The 16,957-nt window shown below is 41.8% G+C and overlaps 1 protein-coding gene across 1 annotated transcript in view; it reads right to left on the reverse strand.

The window, feature by feature from the left end:
- LOC111140780 (pikachurin-like) overlaps positions 1–9,923 on the reverse strand; it is a 52,397-nt gene extending 42,474 nt beyond the window's left edge. The window contains exons 1-6 of the mRNA XM_022492965.1: positions 9,884–9,923; positions 6,955–7,070; positions 6,064–6,382; positions 5,310–5,410; positions 4,078–4,178; positions 1,999–2,143 (exon numbers count right to left, since the gene is read on the reverse strand). Coding sequence (XP_022348673.1) covers positions 1,999–2,143; positions 4,078–4,178; positions 5,310–5,410; positions 6,064–6,382; positions 6,955–7,070; positions 9,884–9,923 — 822 coding nt within the window. The remainder of the gene's footprint in view (positions 1–1,998; positions 2,144–4,077; positions 4,179–5,309; positions 5,411–6,063; positions 6,383–6,954; positions 7,071–9,883) is intronic.
- Between the last annotated feature and the right edge of the window lie 7,034 nt (positions 9,924–16,957).

Here is a 16,957-nt window from a genome sequence, read left to right on the forward strand (position 1 = left end):
TTGATTTAAGACAGAGTCACGGGGCATCTGGGTGGCTCAGTGAGTTAAGCAGCGGCCTTCAGTTCAGGTCATGATCCCAGGGTTCTGGGATCAAGGCATGCATCAGGCTCCTTGCTACGTGCAGAATCTGCTTCTCCCTCTGCCTGCAGCTCCCCCTGCTTGTGCGTGTTCTCTGTCTCCCTCTCCCTTTCACTCTGACAAATAAGTAATTAAAAAAAAAAAAAAGAGTCACTATCTCCCAAGACAGTTTACCAAACATTCCACAATTGTCCTGCTTATTCAACTTGCTAGCAAATCCTGGTAGTAGAGGCAAACATGGCCCTGAGTAGCCATAAAATTAAATGCTTCTTGCAATTAATTCTTATATTCATTACAATTATAGATCCAAGTATTAGAAAAGATATGGAAACTCATACAGTCCAATCTCCCATTAACTCCTGGAGCCCTTGTGTGTCCCTACCAAAAGGTTTTGGTAGCGTATTTTCTGCACACCCCCAAGGACAGGGAACAGTCTCTGAGATCATCTGTTGCACTTCTATATATCTTTGTATGATTAATTGGAGTTAAAATCACTTCCTTAGGATCTCCCCATCCCACTTCACCTTGGGGGTCCACAGAGTAAGTCCTTCTTCCCCCAAACTCTCCCTCTATGATGAAAAGGCACCATCCACACCTTCATCTTCTTCTCTCCAAAGTAAACAATGCTCCTTCCCTTGATCATTCTAAGGATTTTAGGTCAGTTTCCTGTTTCAATGACTTGTTTAAACAAGCTCCAATTCGACTGTGGTCCTCCTAGAGTGCAATCACAGATCTGAATGCAAGCCTCTTAGAGGATCTGAGTTACCACTAGAGCACTGGAGGCTATATACATAGCTCCTAGAATATAAAAGGACTATCACCTCCATTTTTCTGGATGCTATATCTCTATTAATGTGACTTATCATTTCTTGAGCTTGTTGTTACTACATGGTTCTGTTTATTAACCTTTATTGAATTTCCTTGCTTTAAACTGTAAGACATTTTCACATGTATTGCTTCTATTACAGCTTCTCCATCCTATTTTCACAGTTAGTATTTGGGATCCAAGTTCAAAGCTTCTTTATTCCTATCAGACTTAATTGTAATCATATTAGGGCTGTTGTCCTGGCATGTATATGATTCTGTAGTTCATTTATCTTGTCTTTTTTCCCTTAGAAATAACATGTGTATATGCCTAAGTGACCTTACTGGATTCATAGTCACTCAATTGGATTCTTGTTCCTTTGGAACCACGGGGGTCCAAATTAATGGGAATCAGCAAGGCATGGCCCTTTATATAACATGTCTTGCCAGTAAAAAATAGGGAAAAGTCCAGGCAGGGAGGAAACCACACACATATACACAAAGGCTTTCTTGCTACATTTTTCCTCAGAGAATACAGACACCTGCCTAATTATAATTACAGCCTTGGTTCCTTGGCCGCTTGCTAATCCAAACCGTTTATTCTAAACAGGGCTCTAAAATTGCCCAGAGCATGACCAACATGTGAATACCTAGGTGATTTACAGCATAGCCCAACAGTTAAATTGTTTGACCACTTCCTGTAATCATTCCCCCGCCCCCACATGGTAGATGAAAGGATCATTCCTGCAGATTCAACCAAGGGAACTTTTCAGGACTGTTTTCTAAAGCCACATGGCAACACCCTTGCCTTAAAAGCAAGCTTTGTGTTTGGCACTAATAATGGCTTCTATTCTTCTGATATGGGCCTTCTTCTCCCCTTGCTTTGATGTCCTTGTGGAAAGAGGACACGGCCCTGAGCACAAGGCCAACTGTGTGTTCCTGCACCCCCACAGTGATGATGCTTGCAAATTCAACTCTTCTCCTCAATAGATGTGGGATGGATGAGTGCCCTGAGGCTGCGTCCTGCCATGTCTGCCTCAGCTCTCAGCAGGGAGGGGGGTGGAAGGTGTGGGGGGGGGGGAGGCAGGGATGCTCATGGAGGGCGCTCACACTCACCTGGGACTGGCCTGACACCGGGGTGCCGTTGTTCACCTGCAGTAGCCCTTTCAGCCCATCTCTGTAGAGCGTGACTGTGTGCCAGGCCCCTAGTTTGATTTTGCTTTCACTTATAATGACGGCAACCCCGGTTCCACAGTTAAACCTGTAGGAAGGAAAAGGAGGAAAAGGCCCTCTGCTCAACAAGCTCATTAGGTGTTCTGACCACCCCCCCACCCAACAGCATTTGCAGGGTGATGGCTTCTTTGAGAGTCAACCTGTTCGGATAGGTTTATGAGTATCAAGAACTGCTTCAATCTCCACATGGAAGAGCTACACTTTGCCTGCTCTCTGGGCCAGTCTCAGTCCAGCCATCTTTAATCTGTCCACAGACCCTTCAAATGTGGGGCCTTCTCCAGCCTGATTTTCTCTGCAGCTTCGAAAAGGATGGGCAACTAAGACCTCCCTCCTGCCTCCAATGACTGCCAGATGCTTCAAGTGGATCCAAGGTACGGCAAACTAGAATTTGAGTCATTCTGCTTCCAGGTATTTCTCTGGGGACTTTCCCCAACTCCCAGATGATGGGCTCGGTGATATTAATAAAATGTAAAAAACACAAGTCTTCACACTCATCTTGGCAAGCCGGCCAGCGCTGCCATCTGTGTTCAGCTGTGCCCAAAGGCAGCGCCGTTTCCATAGGAGGCCCCAGCTTTGCTGGGAGGGTGTGGGCGGAGGGGGAACATTCTCAGATGATTGCTTTATTCTTGTTTTTGTTTTCTTTCTCCAACTTCCCTATGGCGCAGGGCACCCGCTAGTCACTGTGCCTGACGTCTAGAATTCTGACCCTTTCCCGTCAATTTCCAGACGGCCGCCATGCCGCTTCCCTGTGGGTCCCGAGATGGTCAGTGGGGAAGGACACGTGACCAGCATCGTCCTTCTCAGGACCTGCACTAACTGCAGCTACTTCTTATGGATTCCCTGCGTCTCCTTGATGATCCTCGGTGCAGAGGAATGGGGTGGAGACTCATGGCCAAGTAGGCTTATCTAGAGGGGGCAGCGGAATCAGGAGACGCAGAGTTGGAGGGCGGCTGCCATAAACTCCTGCCAGGGCTACACATCCTCTGAGCATTAGTGTGTGTGTGAGTGTGAGAACTGCTGTCTGGACCCTGGCCCAGCCTCGGACCCCCACGAGTCAAAGCAATGGCGGACTGCTGTCTTCCCCAAGTGGGATGTTCCACCGTCTTCTCCAGCTTAACCTAAAGTAATTTGGGGCTGAAATAATCGAAAGACAATAACGGCAGATGCTTCTGGAGTGCTTGCTATGAGCCAGGCACTGCTCTGAGCACTTTTGTGTATTCATTCATTTCGTCCTCACAGGAGTCCTGGGAGGAAATGCGGGCTCAGAGAGGTTAAGTCATTTGCTGAAGGTCAGGCAGCAGAGGAATGGTGCCATCAGGACCTTAACCAGTGCACTAGGGACAAGGACAAGGCTGATCCTCCTTGGTCATTCTCAGATAGCTGCTGTGTACACCCCCATGAGGGTGGTTCAAACCCTCACACCTCCACAAAACTTGGCCCCAGAAAACCCCTCACCCTGAAATGACCAGGGCTGAGGAGGAGTGCCAGTCTGCAGCCCCGGGGCGGGGGCTGGGGGGATGTTGAGCCAAGGATGGGCTTTGAGCCTCTGGGAACCCTCAGGAGGCTGTAGGCTCCTGTCTGCTCTCTGTGGCCCTCAGTCCCATTTGCCACAGGAGACGAGAAGATCCCAGCCTCCTTTCCGTCACATCTACTTGAGCTCGGGGAGCGAAGGGACTGGATTGCTTGGGCTCACTGTTGCAGTCACCAGACCTACAACCGTGCCTGGTATACTGCAGGGGCTCCAGAAGAATTTCCTGTTGAATGAACGGACCGAACTCAAGCTTCGAGGCGGACCTGTGTTCCTGCTATGTCACTATTGAGTAAATTTCTCCAGGCTCGCCTTATATACATTGTTCCTTTATCCGCAGGGACCCATCCCATTTATATTTTACTCACACTATAAAAATGTAAACATAATGTAGGATGGTATTAACAAATGCGGGGGGTTTTGGTGGGAGTTACCTGAATTGGAGTGAGCGTCGGATGATGGCCAGAGACATGAAATCGCCTCTCCCGTGTTCATTCTCCCCACAGTAGAGCAGTAAGCCATCCTCCGCCTCTGCCTAGTGTACAAACAAAAGCCACACGAACAATGAGCACCACCTGGAAACACTCATGACTGTGGAACCTGAGTGTTCTCTCTGTGGCCCTATTTACAAAGGGGCGAGCACACGGACTCCAGTGAACTCCCAGGTCCCAAGTCTCTGCTCCTTTCCAGTGAACAAACGGCAGCGATATAAACAGGGTGTGAGGAATGGCAGCGAGTTTGGGGAAAGCTGGCTCGGCCCTCCTCTCCCCTTGCTTGGTGGGTCGGTCCCCCAGCAGAGCCTCAGGAAAACCATGTGCACAGAGACATGGGCAGAGAGGCTGTTTGTATGTCCATCAAATTCTATTTCCACCAAAGAACATTCTTTTTTTTTTTTTTTTTTTTTTTTTTTAAAGAACTCCTTTTTACTTCCCTCCCTCTGGAGAAGGGTGCGCATTTGTTTCTTTCCTTCTGTTAGGGGAACAGGCTGATAAAATCTGCCCTGCTGCTAGACTAGGTTGTCTTTACCCTTGTTGGCTGCCCTAGACCAGGACAGATCATCTTTTGGACACTCAACACTGTGACTGTGACCTCAAAGGGGACTTGTTTCCAGATCACCAACCCTTGCTGTGCTGTCTGAGATGCCCAAAAGAGTAACTCTAAGCTGAAGTCCTGCACTGAGATCTGATTTGTTGTTGATTCAGGTCAGAGAGCATCCTCTGGGCTCTCACTACGTGCAAGGACTGTGTATAGAGCAGTTTTTCTATGCATTCGATTACAGTCATAGCAAGGATGGCAGACATGTGAGCTCCCTTTACAAGGGATTTTGGAATGGGGAATTCGTTATGCCTCTGAGATCCCAGTCTGTGAAGAGTCACCATGATGAGCCACAGGGCTGGGATCTACACGCTCTCACTGGCCAGCCAGCCACTTCCGTAGTTCAGTAACACACAGAACCCACCCTCCGCTCACTGCACCCTTGAACGTACGAATGTGCCCATCGTTCTTGCTACCCTGTGAATGTGTTTAAGGACAGACTGTGTCGTATTTACTTTTGCTATATACCTCCACACTTCTTGCACTCCCAGCCCACCCCACTTGATAGGGCCCAGTGCCCAGCTAAGATGTCCATCCAATAGGCATTCATCAAACAACTAATCCTTCTTACCCTAAATTCAAGAGTAATTTGAAACGCCTGATAGGAGTTCTTCAGAGGCTCAAAAGTTACATAGGAGTGGCCAAAGAACTGAGGATACTGTATAACAATATCTAAAAAGAGAAAAAGACAACATAAAAGCATACTATACGATTTCCTTATTTGTTCAAGGGCAAAAATCAATATAAGCCATTGCCTAGAGGTCATTAAGTGAAAACCCCCCAAATCTGTTACACCTAGCTTATTATCTTCTCTACTTTTGACACCTATGATTCTGATTCTTGGGAACTTTGAGCTTCTGAAATTCTTAGGGAGAAACTAGAGATTATTAACTTGCTACCCTAAAAAGGAAATCAATAATTTCAAGACCACTGACACCTGCCTTCTAGCTGGATATTTGTGTGATATAAGTTGGCTCAATTATCATCTTCTTAACTTCATGCCCATGTTTCAGCAGCACTTTTTCAGTAGAGATGTGATCCAAGTAAAGTCTGCCTCCCCAAGGTGTCGTTAGGATTATTTATTAATTGCTCCAAAAATACTACATGTACGGCACACATAGAAACAGGGCGCTTTTCAACTAGAAGCAATGGAAGTGGCCTTACGTTTTTCCTGGACAGCTAACTTAATTATGAATACATGGACAAGGTGCTTATCTCAGGGAAAAAAAGGGCTAGAAGGAACCATGTGTGGCACACAAAACTGCCCTCTGGGTCCCACTGGAGCCGATCTCCCCACCACATTCTTCTTCCCACCAAGGGCTTACCTTCTGAGCAGCTCACACCACCTTTGCCCAGGTTGCAATGGCACCGTGAGCCCCCCCAGGTGTAGTCATTGATACAAAAGCTGTCAGCAGAGCAGATCATTTCATCACAAGACATGTCAAAGAGCCTTGGCATTATAGCCATGCCCTTCTTCCCTTTCCTCTCTGCTGGAGTGGGCTGGGGAGCCACCGTAGTCATTGGGAGAGATGCTAGAGTAGGGGGGACAAGCCTCGGAGCAGTCTTTGGGTTTGACCTGTGTTCCTTCTTGGATTCCACCAAATACTTCCTATTTCCTCTTTTGAGAGCAGGAAGTGGTTTCACCTAAAGCCAGAGAAGAGAAAGGGTTCAGGTTTGACACAGAGCACAGTGTTTAGATAGCCTTATTTATGGCTAATGTCTAATACTTGAAAATATGGTCAGTTTTGTTATTTCTCAAAACCCTAGAATGTAGAACCCATTTATGGTTAAGCACTTGAGGCTCAAGGATTTTAAGTACCTTTCCCTATGCTATTCAGAAAATCAGTGATAAAGCTGATAGTACATGATTTTTATTATTATAATATCACAAAGATTTATTACTTTGTCAAGGAATTGTTCATTTCCTTCTAATACCTGCCTTTATACATGTCTACTTGGTGGGAAATCTAAATATGGTTCTGCCAGATTGTGAAGTCAGCAGGCAGGGGTTGGCCATAGGACATTCGCATGGTCGGTCCCTAGTTACTATGAATTTATGAGCACCTGGAGCCTAATAGAGAAAATAAATAAGTGTTAAGAGCAAATGGACCAATTTAAGTAAGTTTGAAGTAAAATGTTCATGGTCCATTGGTTAAATTGCCTTGTTGAGCATGAGAACAAGAACACCCAGGTTTTACGAGCGGAGATTTGGTTACCTCCTCAAAGGAGACATCCAAATCTAGGTAGTCTTCAAATCCATCATCATCTTCATCGACTCCCATGTCGATCGTATAACGGGATCCATAGCGGCCACTTCCTGCTTCTTCGGGGCCTTCGGGGAGAAAAGAGCACAGGCTGTCAGCATACGTCTTCCCTCCCTTTTCTAGCCTGAGCCATATACAGAGAGCTCCATCAAATGGATCGGGATGTGTTGGAAACACACAAAGAATTCAACACAAGAGAGGAAGCCTCAATGACCAAAAAATAAAAAAAAAAAAAGTTTCATCTCAGAAGGACTAAGGAAATGCCAATTAAATACCAGAAAGATCTGCCATCTTATACGGACAAGATTGGCAAGAAAAGTAAATGTTGGGCCATAAAACACTATTACGAAGGATGGGCTCCATGAGGACTCTTCATACCCTGATGTTTGATGTATACAACCACTTTGTAAAAATTCTTGGAAATAAGGAGATAATGTTCACACCTTTTGATGCAGCAATTTCACCCCAACTTACAAAATCTGGAGAAATTCTCCCACATGTGTACCAGGACATGTCCAAAACACGTTCACAGCATCAGAATTTATCATTGTAAAAAACATTTCAAATTTTCTATTTATAACAACTAGTAACACCCTAAGTATCTGTCAACAGAGAATAGATAAGTGAATTATACTGTACCTATGGAGTAGAACACTATATTGCAGAAGAAATGAAGGAATGAGTATGTAAATGCATCGACATGGCTCTCATTATTTCACGCAAAAAATGCAATTAGCAAAAGAACATACCCAGTTTGATGTCATTTATATAAAATTCAACAGCAAGCAAATTTGATATATTATTTAGGAATATACAGAGATATAGATATATGTACATATATAGAATTATATAGAACTAAATATATGTATTTCTATGTAAATATGTATCATTTTAAACATATATATTGTTCTCCCTATTTTTATGTTTTAAACTCATAAGCAAAGTAAGACCATAAATACCTGGGGGAAGTTAGAAGAGGGTAGTGAATGAGCTGCAGGACAGAGAAGCCTCTGAGTGCTCTGTTAACAGTCTTTTTCTTAACACAGGTGCTGGGTACCTATGAGTGTTCATATTACCTTTACATGAACCCTTGGTGTATGAAATATTTCATTACAATTTCTTTAAAACAAGAAAGAGACGTTGCACTAGAGAAAACGCCCCTACACCCAGCAAAAGCGGGCCCTACATGGGTATCTTGGGTGCCACCATTTCCATCCATCTTAGCAGGACAATGGGATCTTTGAGAACTGGAAGGTGGGCTGAGAAAAACTCTTAGGAGACAATAGATGACATTATCCTTTGGGGGATGGTCACAGCAGTCCTGCCTTAGGTGCACACTGGTGGCACCCCCCAGGGTATGAGAGTCTTCCCAGTGCTGCTCCATAGCACCCCCATTTCCTCCCAGTTTGGGGGATGGTCACAGCAGTCCTGCCTTAGGCGCACACTGGTGGCATCCCCCAGGGTATGAGAGTCTTCCCAGTGCTGCTCCATAGCACCCCCATTTCCTCCCAGTTCCCCCTGCCGAGAGCATGAACAGGACAGAGGGAGGGGTGGAAGGAGACAGAATCTTAAGCAGGCTCCATGACCAGCATAGAGCTGGATGTGGGGCTCAGTCTCACAACCCTGTCACAACCTGAGTCACAATCAAGGGTCGCATGCTTAACCACCTCTGCCACCCAGGTGCCCCAGGAGCTTGTGTTTTGTTCTCGATCATTTTTGGTCAAGAAGGAATGGAGTTTAAAAGTAGTTGATTAATGGAATTACAATATGAAAAATAATTACTTATTTTACTAAGTCGTGTTTTTTGTTTTCTTTTTTGAAGCTTTAATTCCGGACACTCCAGAGATCTTGAATTTGTCTGCTGATTTCTCAACTTCCACATTACACCTAAAGTGGAATGACAGGGGTTCTGTTTTTCCACATCACTTAAATGTCATCTGGGAAATTAAAATTCTACGTAAAGAAAATAAGGAAGTCGTAAAATTAGTAAGTTTAAACCAAAATAGATTTTTTTTTCCTGTGACATTAAAGAAGCCAAGTAATTTTTAAAAGATTTTAAGGTGATATCAGTGAACTCTTACATTGTTAAGGGTATAGATCAGATATCCTTTCAGGTTCATTAAAAACTATGTGCTATTACTCAAATCACATACTAAAATAATGTATAACTTAAAATAACATATAACATTAATTATAGTAAATTTAGGAAATTAAGGGAGGAATAATCCATGATTCTACCACTTGACCACAGTAAATGTTATTTTTGTGTTTCCAGCTTTTTTATGTGCATGTTTTTATGTAAATGAAATAAATGTATACATAAAATGTACTATTTAATTTTGGCTAATACTATAAACATAAAAGTGTTTGAAACCTAGTTATAGTAATTGTTGAGAAATTTTAAGGTTGAATTTATCTGAATCTGAAATAACGGTTTTACATTTAATAATACATACTTTTTTTTCCCTCTTTTTAGAATTTTGTTGGTAAATGGTTTCCTTATATAATCTATCTTTAGTTTCCTCTTAATCTGAAGGAGAATGAGGAATAATAGTGAAAAGTTTTGACAGTGGGTGTGTGGGAATTCCCTCTTTTGTCCTTTTTTCCTCAGTGGATTTGAATATGCTTAGTTATAGATTAAAGACTTAGAAGACTAGCTCATATTTTACATTATTTGCCTAAGTACATAGATAAGCTAGATTGTAAAGATAAAGAATTAACTCTCTAGTTCATGGTGCTTGTCATGGTGTTCCTTTCTGACTCTGTGTGTATTAGCTTCCTAAGTTAGCGGCGGCCATAGCTGTAGCTTCGGGCGTTGGTGCGTCCGTGTTGCTGCTGACAGTGCTCTAAATGCTCCATGTGTGGTTCTCTGCATCCTCACCACGGACCCCTGAGGGAGGCACCATCAGCATCACCTCCATTTTCGAGATGAAGCTGCAGAGAAGCAGGAAGACAGGAAGTAGTGGAGCCAGGACCCAGAGTTACAGTCTGTGCTCTTTCTTAACCACTGCAGTTTCTGTTACAAAATAGATATGTTTATTTTTGTGTAAGATACCTTTCCTTCCTTTGCACCTGTGCTAATTGATGTATACTTCAAGACTTGAGTCAAATCCTACCCCTCATTTTAAAGCCCATCCTAATTACCTCAGCCTAAAATGCTCTTTCTTTTCTTGAGTTGTAATGGCAGTTCTTTCCTGTCAGCCTAATTTGCAAGTAGCTTTGATAGAGCTCTACCTTGTTGTCTTGAAACTATTGCTTATCTAAAATTGGACCGTGTAACTCTTTATGTGGCTGACATTTTGTGCTGGGTGAGTTACCTATTATTGGCTTTGGGTAACTTCCCAAAACCTCCTTTTTCTCATTTGTAAAATGGTGCCAAGTATCTACCTCAGTAAATGATAACGGTACCTGTAAAGCTGCTGAATGCCTACTAGTTGTCAGTATTTCCTTTGGGGGCTACTTTTTGAAGTATAAGTGAAATCCAGCGTAAGGGAATGGAATTTCGTTTTCAGGGTCCTATTAACTCATTGCCACAAGATGCATCACAAGATGGCAACGGCAGAGTAGGATCCGATCTTTGAAGAAAAATCTTTGTGCGGGGAAATACAGCCAAGAGGCCAGAGAAACAGATAGACCAAATGAATTTTTTAAAAGTAAAACGTGAGAGGGCAAGTGATGCAGATCTGTAGTAAAATGTGACCTTTCTTTTTATATGTTATCGATATCATTTGAGGCAGAGCTGCTTATGCCTTGTCACTTCGATACTATTTTGTGGTTGTGTAAGAATAAAGAATACTGTACATTGGTGTTTCAATTAGAACATGATGGTTTCTGCTCTTGGCCTCACATATGGGTACGGAAGCTGGGTGCTATGGGGACCAGGGTGGTTGTGATACCTGGGATCTCTGCCGCACCTCCAGCCCCTCCCATTTTACTTTTCCAGTAAACAGCAGGTTTCAGTTCTTCTAGCTGATTCTTCTGTGACGTATTTCTGTTGTCCGGGTAGCATGCTTATGTTGTTCTTCCTTAATTTTTCTTTATAGTTTCGAACAATGTTTTATTTTAACAGTCGGAGATGAGAATTTCGTCCTGTCACCACCTGGCCTGGGAGCACACATGTGCATGCTGGAGTGCTCACTCACTCTCTGTCCCTGTCTCTCTCTCTGTCTCTCTCTCTCATTTCCCATCCTTTTTCCAGTATTGTTCTATTACACTGTGGTAATGTGTGGCAGACAGGCATTCATTATTTGTGTTACAGTTATATAAACACTATCCACAGCTAAACCAAGCAGCATATACTACTATTTTCCTTTTCAGAAGTACAACTTCTTGTCATGTCTTGTATTTTCAGTTTAATTTTTGTGCCCCATTAATTTAATCCTTTGTAATCTCCTGCTGAAGTGTTCAGACACACTAGTATTTTATCAGCTGTATGTTTGTGAATAGCTCTCTCGAAGGCCTTCTGACTGACTTCTCAATCCTGCTTACATAGGGTTCACACAGGTACAGTGTTTGTGTAGCAGGAGTGTGGTAGAAAGCTGAGGACCCTTGTGGCCAGAGGTTTCTCAGGAGCTGCAGCACCTAAGTATACTCACAAGTCATTTAGGATAAACCTCTGTGGGTTTTTTTGGCACATTTCTTAGGAAGTTGTTGTCCAAGGGATCTCCATCATCATCTAGGGGATTCCTTTTACCTTTTCTTGCAATGGGTCCCCCTTTTTTATAACCCACTGAGCCACCCAGGTGCCCTGTCTTGTAGTGGATCCCCTTTTTAAAAAATTTTTTCCTCTTCCTCATTTTGGTGGAAGCATATGTTCTAGTAGGTATTTGCTATGTATTGTCGATACTATCTGCTGTCTTTAATGGTAGCTTGCAGATACACTATTTTTTAAATTTAAATTGGTTGCCAGCAAAATTTTTAAGACTGTTGATTACAAATCTTGAGAAGATCCAGAAGAATTGGAACTTTCATACATTTCTGATGGGAGTGTAAAATACTGCCTGATGAATTAATTAAGACATGACATTTCTGAAAGTGTCTATTTTGTACTCACTCATGATTTCTACTTTAGCTGGGTATAGAATTGTAGGTTAGGGGATTTTCTCAAGATTTGGAAGACACTGTTCCATTTGTTTCTTCTTGTGGATCTATCTTTCTTTGTTGTACTAGACAGTCATTGGGTCCCTTTCAGTCTGAAAACACATGTTTCTCAGCTTGGGGAATCTCCTTATTGTAGGTCTTATGGCTTTGATTCCTTCATAACTGTTTTCTCCTCTTTTTTTTTTTTTTTTTTCCTTAGAAACTCTTTTCTTCAGAAATTGGACCTTCTAGGCTGGTCCTCTAATGTTCTTAATTGTTTCCACTTTCCATCTGTAATGTTATTTTGCTCTGTTTTCTTAACAGTTTTCTTAAACATTATCTTGCATTCCTGCTATTGAATTTTTTGTATTTTTTATTAATAAATTTTTTTTAATGTACACGAGATCCCATTTGTCTCTTCTTTTTGTTCATTTTATGGATGCAGTATCTCATCTCTAAGGATAGCAGTTATTTTTTTTTTTCTTTTAGCAGAGTCAGTTTCTTTGAGTTCCTTTCTTATTTTATCTTTAACTCTGATACTAGAACTTTTTCTCCAATTTCTGGTCATCCTGGTTGCTGCTCATATTTGAGTGGCTCTTAACCTTCTTTTAAAATCTAATTGGAACTTTTATGTGTCATCCAGGGACTTTAGATGACTGGGGCTTCATCATAGGTGATTAAAATGGCCTATCAAGTTGGCACAACCTTAATATTATTCTTTTAGATTTTTATCATGACCTGTTCATATGCCCCAGAAAAATCGATTCAGATCCCTGCCTTGTAAGTAGCAACTCTGCCATCTGTATCCTGGGGGCTGAGTAGGAGAAGGAGGCATGAGCACCCCAGCCTTCCTGGTGCATAGGTTAGCAAGTCCCTTGTTTTTGGTACAGTATTCCCCGTTCTCCACTCTTTCTGAGGTTCTTCATTCCAGAGGTGTTCTGTTTTACTTTTCAGATCATAAATCTCCATTCTGCCAAGATGAAGAAGGGTGGTCTTTCAGTAGCATAGAATGTGGGAGGGATCTCTGGGTGTCTAATGTCTCTTTGAAAAGCTTTCAAGCAGTCTTCTGTTCAGTGCCTCACCTTCACCATGCACTTCCAGGGGAGCCTGGTACAGCCTCTTCCTGAGCCCTTTGGCATTTCTGTGATAGAAATCAGGTTGTTTCAGTGTTTTCCATTGGGGGCTTAAGATTCAGCATTTTCAGGTCTTTAGAATCCATTACTATTGTCCATCAGCTCTCCAGGATCCAGAAATTCATTGATACTGTTTCTTCTTCTTCTTCTTCTTCTTCTTCTTTTTTTTTTTTTTTTTTGGCTCTGTGCATCTATGCCTTAAAAAAAAAAAATCTGTGTACTTTTGTTTTAGAAAGATTTCAGAAGAGAGAAGGAAGTACAGTTATTTAATCTCTTGTCTTTAGCTGGAGCTCCCAAGGTTTCTTTTAGTAGATCCTTGATATTTGATTGAAATCCTTCCATTTTTCACAGTTGAGATTAATATTTTATCCTGTTATAAGCTGCATATTTAAAAATAAAGTTTTAAACAGTTAACACATATAAAACCTAATCTGAAACAGTTACTTTGTTGAAATGCTGCTCCTTTCTTTGACTTTAATTCTTGGGAGTACAAATCCATTAATTACTTTTTCTCGACGAAAAATTGAGATCAGTTTTGGCAATGGTTCATTTCTCTCTGAACTGTATTGAATGTTCTGGAGTATTAACATCCTGTATATCAGGGAGCGGAGCCTCAAGCTGAGGAAGGTGGACCAGTCACAACGAACACTGGTGTATGCAAATGTGGGTCATTATGTCGTACACCTGAGGCTAATAGTACACTGTATGTTAACTATACTGGAATTTTACAAAAAATAGGTAAACAAATGAATCATGATTATTGTCTCCATAACTCTCCTTTTACACCTAATAGAAAACTGAGATAGTTGTACAAAAAGGCGAGCCTTTATAGCTTAGTGGTTGTATACTGTCTATTGTGTGTTCTTTAAATCTAAGGGAAGCAGAACATATCACTACTTAGAAATCTCATTTTGTGTTTGTGTTCATTTTTTAGGTGACCCACAACACAACTGTGAATGGTAAAGATACAATTCACCACTGGAGTTGGACCTCAGACATGCCCTTGGAGTGCACCACTCATTCTGTGGGAATTAGGTGCTATGTTGATGATCTTCATTTCTCTGGTCGCAAAGAGTGGAGTGACTGGAGCCCACTGAAGAACGTTTCTTGTAAGCTTCTGTTTAAAAAGCTTTCGTTTCAAATGAACGAGATTAGTCTTGCTTAAGGGTAAGGTATCGGTTAAGCTTTCAGTTCTCCAAATGCCATTTGGCTTCATGAGGGTCACCTGGGGATCTCCCAGATCTCTGTCCCAGAACATTTTGATTAAAAAACTCTTGAGTTAGGATTCAGGAATCTGTATTTTTAAAGATCTTCCAAAGTGATTACATAACCATCCAGGTTTGAAAATCACTGTGGTAGGCATTGAAGAACATTTAAAAATTTTATGTAGGTGTAATTGAGATAAAATCTGTATTTAAAAAAAAATGGCTTCTAGTTTCTTGCCCACAGAACAGATCCCTGTGAGCTAAAGAATTAATTGCGGAGAACATGATCTGTAAGGATACCTGAAATCATCTGTACATTGAATGAAATTCATATGCAGGTAGAATGTTGGCGACATGAGAGAGGCCTGGAAAATAGTTGACAGTGAAATGAAGTCCTTCGAAAGGCTGATTATCGTTATAGATTATCCACTCTAGTGACCGCATGGAGAAATGGATCAGAGGAAGGCAGGACTGGAAGCACGTGGATAAGCAAGAAGGATCTTGTTGTGGTTCAGCAAAAGACAGTGGAAGCATAAAGTAGGGTACTTCGGTCTGGAAATGAAAAGGTGGAAAAGGTGTGAAAACACTGAAGGGACAGAATTAAAATTAGTTGACTGTGTATTTGGTGACCAAGAAATAGAGTCAAAGATGACTATTAGTTTGGGCAGCTGAGTGGCTGGTGATGCCTTCCACTGAGACAGGAAATACATGAATAACTCTGGTGGGAAAGATAAATTCATTTTTAACATGTTGAGCTTGAGGTATTGTGAAGTATCTGGGTAGGGATGTCTCAGGCCGTGGGAAATACCAGTTTGGTATCCAAGGGATTACTAGGAGCCGGAGATACATATCTGAGAGTCATCAACATAGATGTATGCGAACTTGTTTCAATCTAGAGGTTACCATACTCAGGGAAAGAGAAATGGGGACCAGGGACACATGCCTTAAGCTTGTACTGTCTAAGGGTAGGACGGAAGAAAAAAGAGGCAGCAAAGTGGAGGACAGTAGCCAGAGGGTTCAGAGTAGCCCAGGAGAGTAGGGCGCTGTAGAACCCAAGAGGAGAAGGGAGTTTTGAGATGTTAGAACTTAGGCAACTTACTGATGCTGTCGATGTGGGAAGGAAGGGTGGCTGAGAAGTGGCCACTGGACTGAGCAAAGAGGTCAGTGAGCCACTTCAGTAGAATGATTGGGCTAGAAGCCAGATTGTGGTAGATTAAATAGTGGTAGGTAGAAAGAAAACTAGAGATAATGATAAAATTGGACATACAGGAAAATAAAAGCAGAGGTGTGGCTTTAACCTGCACAGAGTTGGGGTTAAAGAAAAAGTGCTGTTTAGGATGGGAGTACTTAAATACATATTCTGGCTGATGGAAAGTAAGAAGTCTTCCCTAAATACATAGAAGTGATTTCAAAGGAATAGAATTATGTAATGAATGACTTTTTCTTGGTGTAGATTTTTCACATGTAGCTATAAGCCCATTTAGAGTGAACTTTCAGACTTCTTGGATACTAACCTGTGACCTTGGGCATCGGCCTGCAGTCCCCTCTGTTCCCCCCATCATCAGCCATAAGTCGATAAAACATACATGGTTTCGTTTTATTTATATATGTCTTGATCCTTTGAAAGCTCCTTTGGGCCACCATTACTATAAAACACTTTATAGTATATTTTATATATACCGGGCTATTTTTATGGTAAAAGACTTATAAAATATTTGTGATTCCTTTTGTTCTCTCTAGGGTCACCTGATTCCCAGACTAAGGTTTTTCCTCAAGACAAAGTGATACTTGTAGGCTCAGATATAATATTTTGTTGTGTGACTCAAGAAAAAGTGTTATCAGCACAGATTGGCCAAACAAATTGTCCCCTTATCCATCTTGATGGGGAAAATGTGGCGATCAAGATCCGTAATATTTCTGTTTCTGCTAATAGTGGAACAAATGTGGTTTTTACAACAGAAGATAACATATTTGGGACTGTTATTTTCGCAGGATGTAAGTATTTAATATTAAAGAGTTCCTGTTGATCTGTTTTGCTCCTCTTTAAAAACTTTAATGCTATTTCTGGGGACTGGGCAGTCTTTTTTTTTTTTTTTAATATGAAGACACCAAAATTTTCGCCTGTTTTATGATGCATTCTAAGTTCATTTCCTATATATTTGTATTTATGTAGCTTGTGTGATAAGATTGGAAACACCCAGCTGCTTAGTTTTAAGTTCTTACTTAACAGTTTTGTTGAGTCAAGGATAGTTTTTATATATTTCTTAGTCCTACATTGCTTAGGAATTATTTCATACATAGTTGACTCTTGAACAAAAAAAGTTCAAATTGCATGGGTCTGCTTATGCATGTATTTTTTTTTTAAGATTTATTTATTTAGAGAACCCGTGTGCAAGAGGTGGGGGGGAGGGGCAGAGGAACAGAACCTTCAAGCAGACTTCTGGCATAGGGCTCAATCTCACGAGCGATGAGGACATGCATCACACAGTTAACTGATTGAGCCACCCAGGCATCCCTACGTGGATTTTTTTCAGTAAC

This window comes from Enhydra lutris, unplaced genomic scaffold (assembly GCF_002288905.1).
Source record: "Enhydra lutris kenyoni isolate GAN:26980312 unplaced genomic scaffold, ASM228890v2 scaffoldscaffold5, whole genome shotgun sequence".
In the NCBI taxonomy this organism is placed as follows: Eukaryota; Metazoa; Chordata; class Mammalia; order Carnivora; family Mustelidae; genus Enhydra; species Enhydra lutris.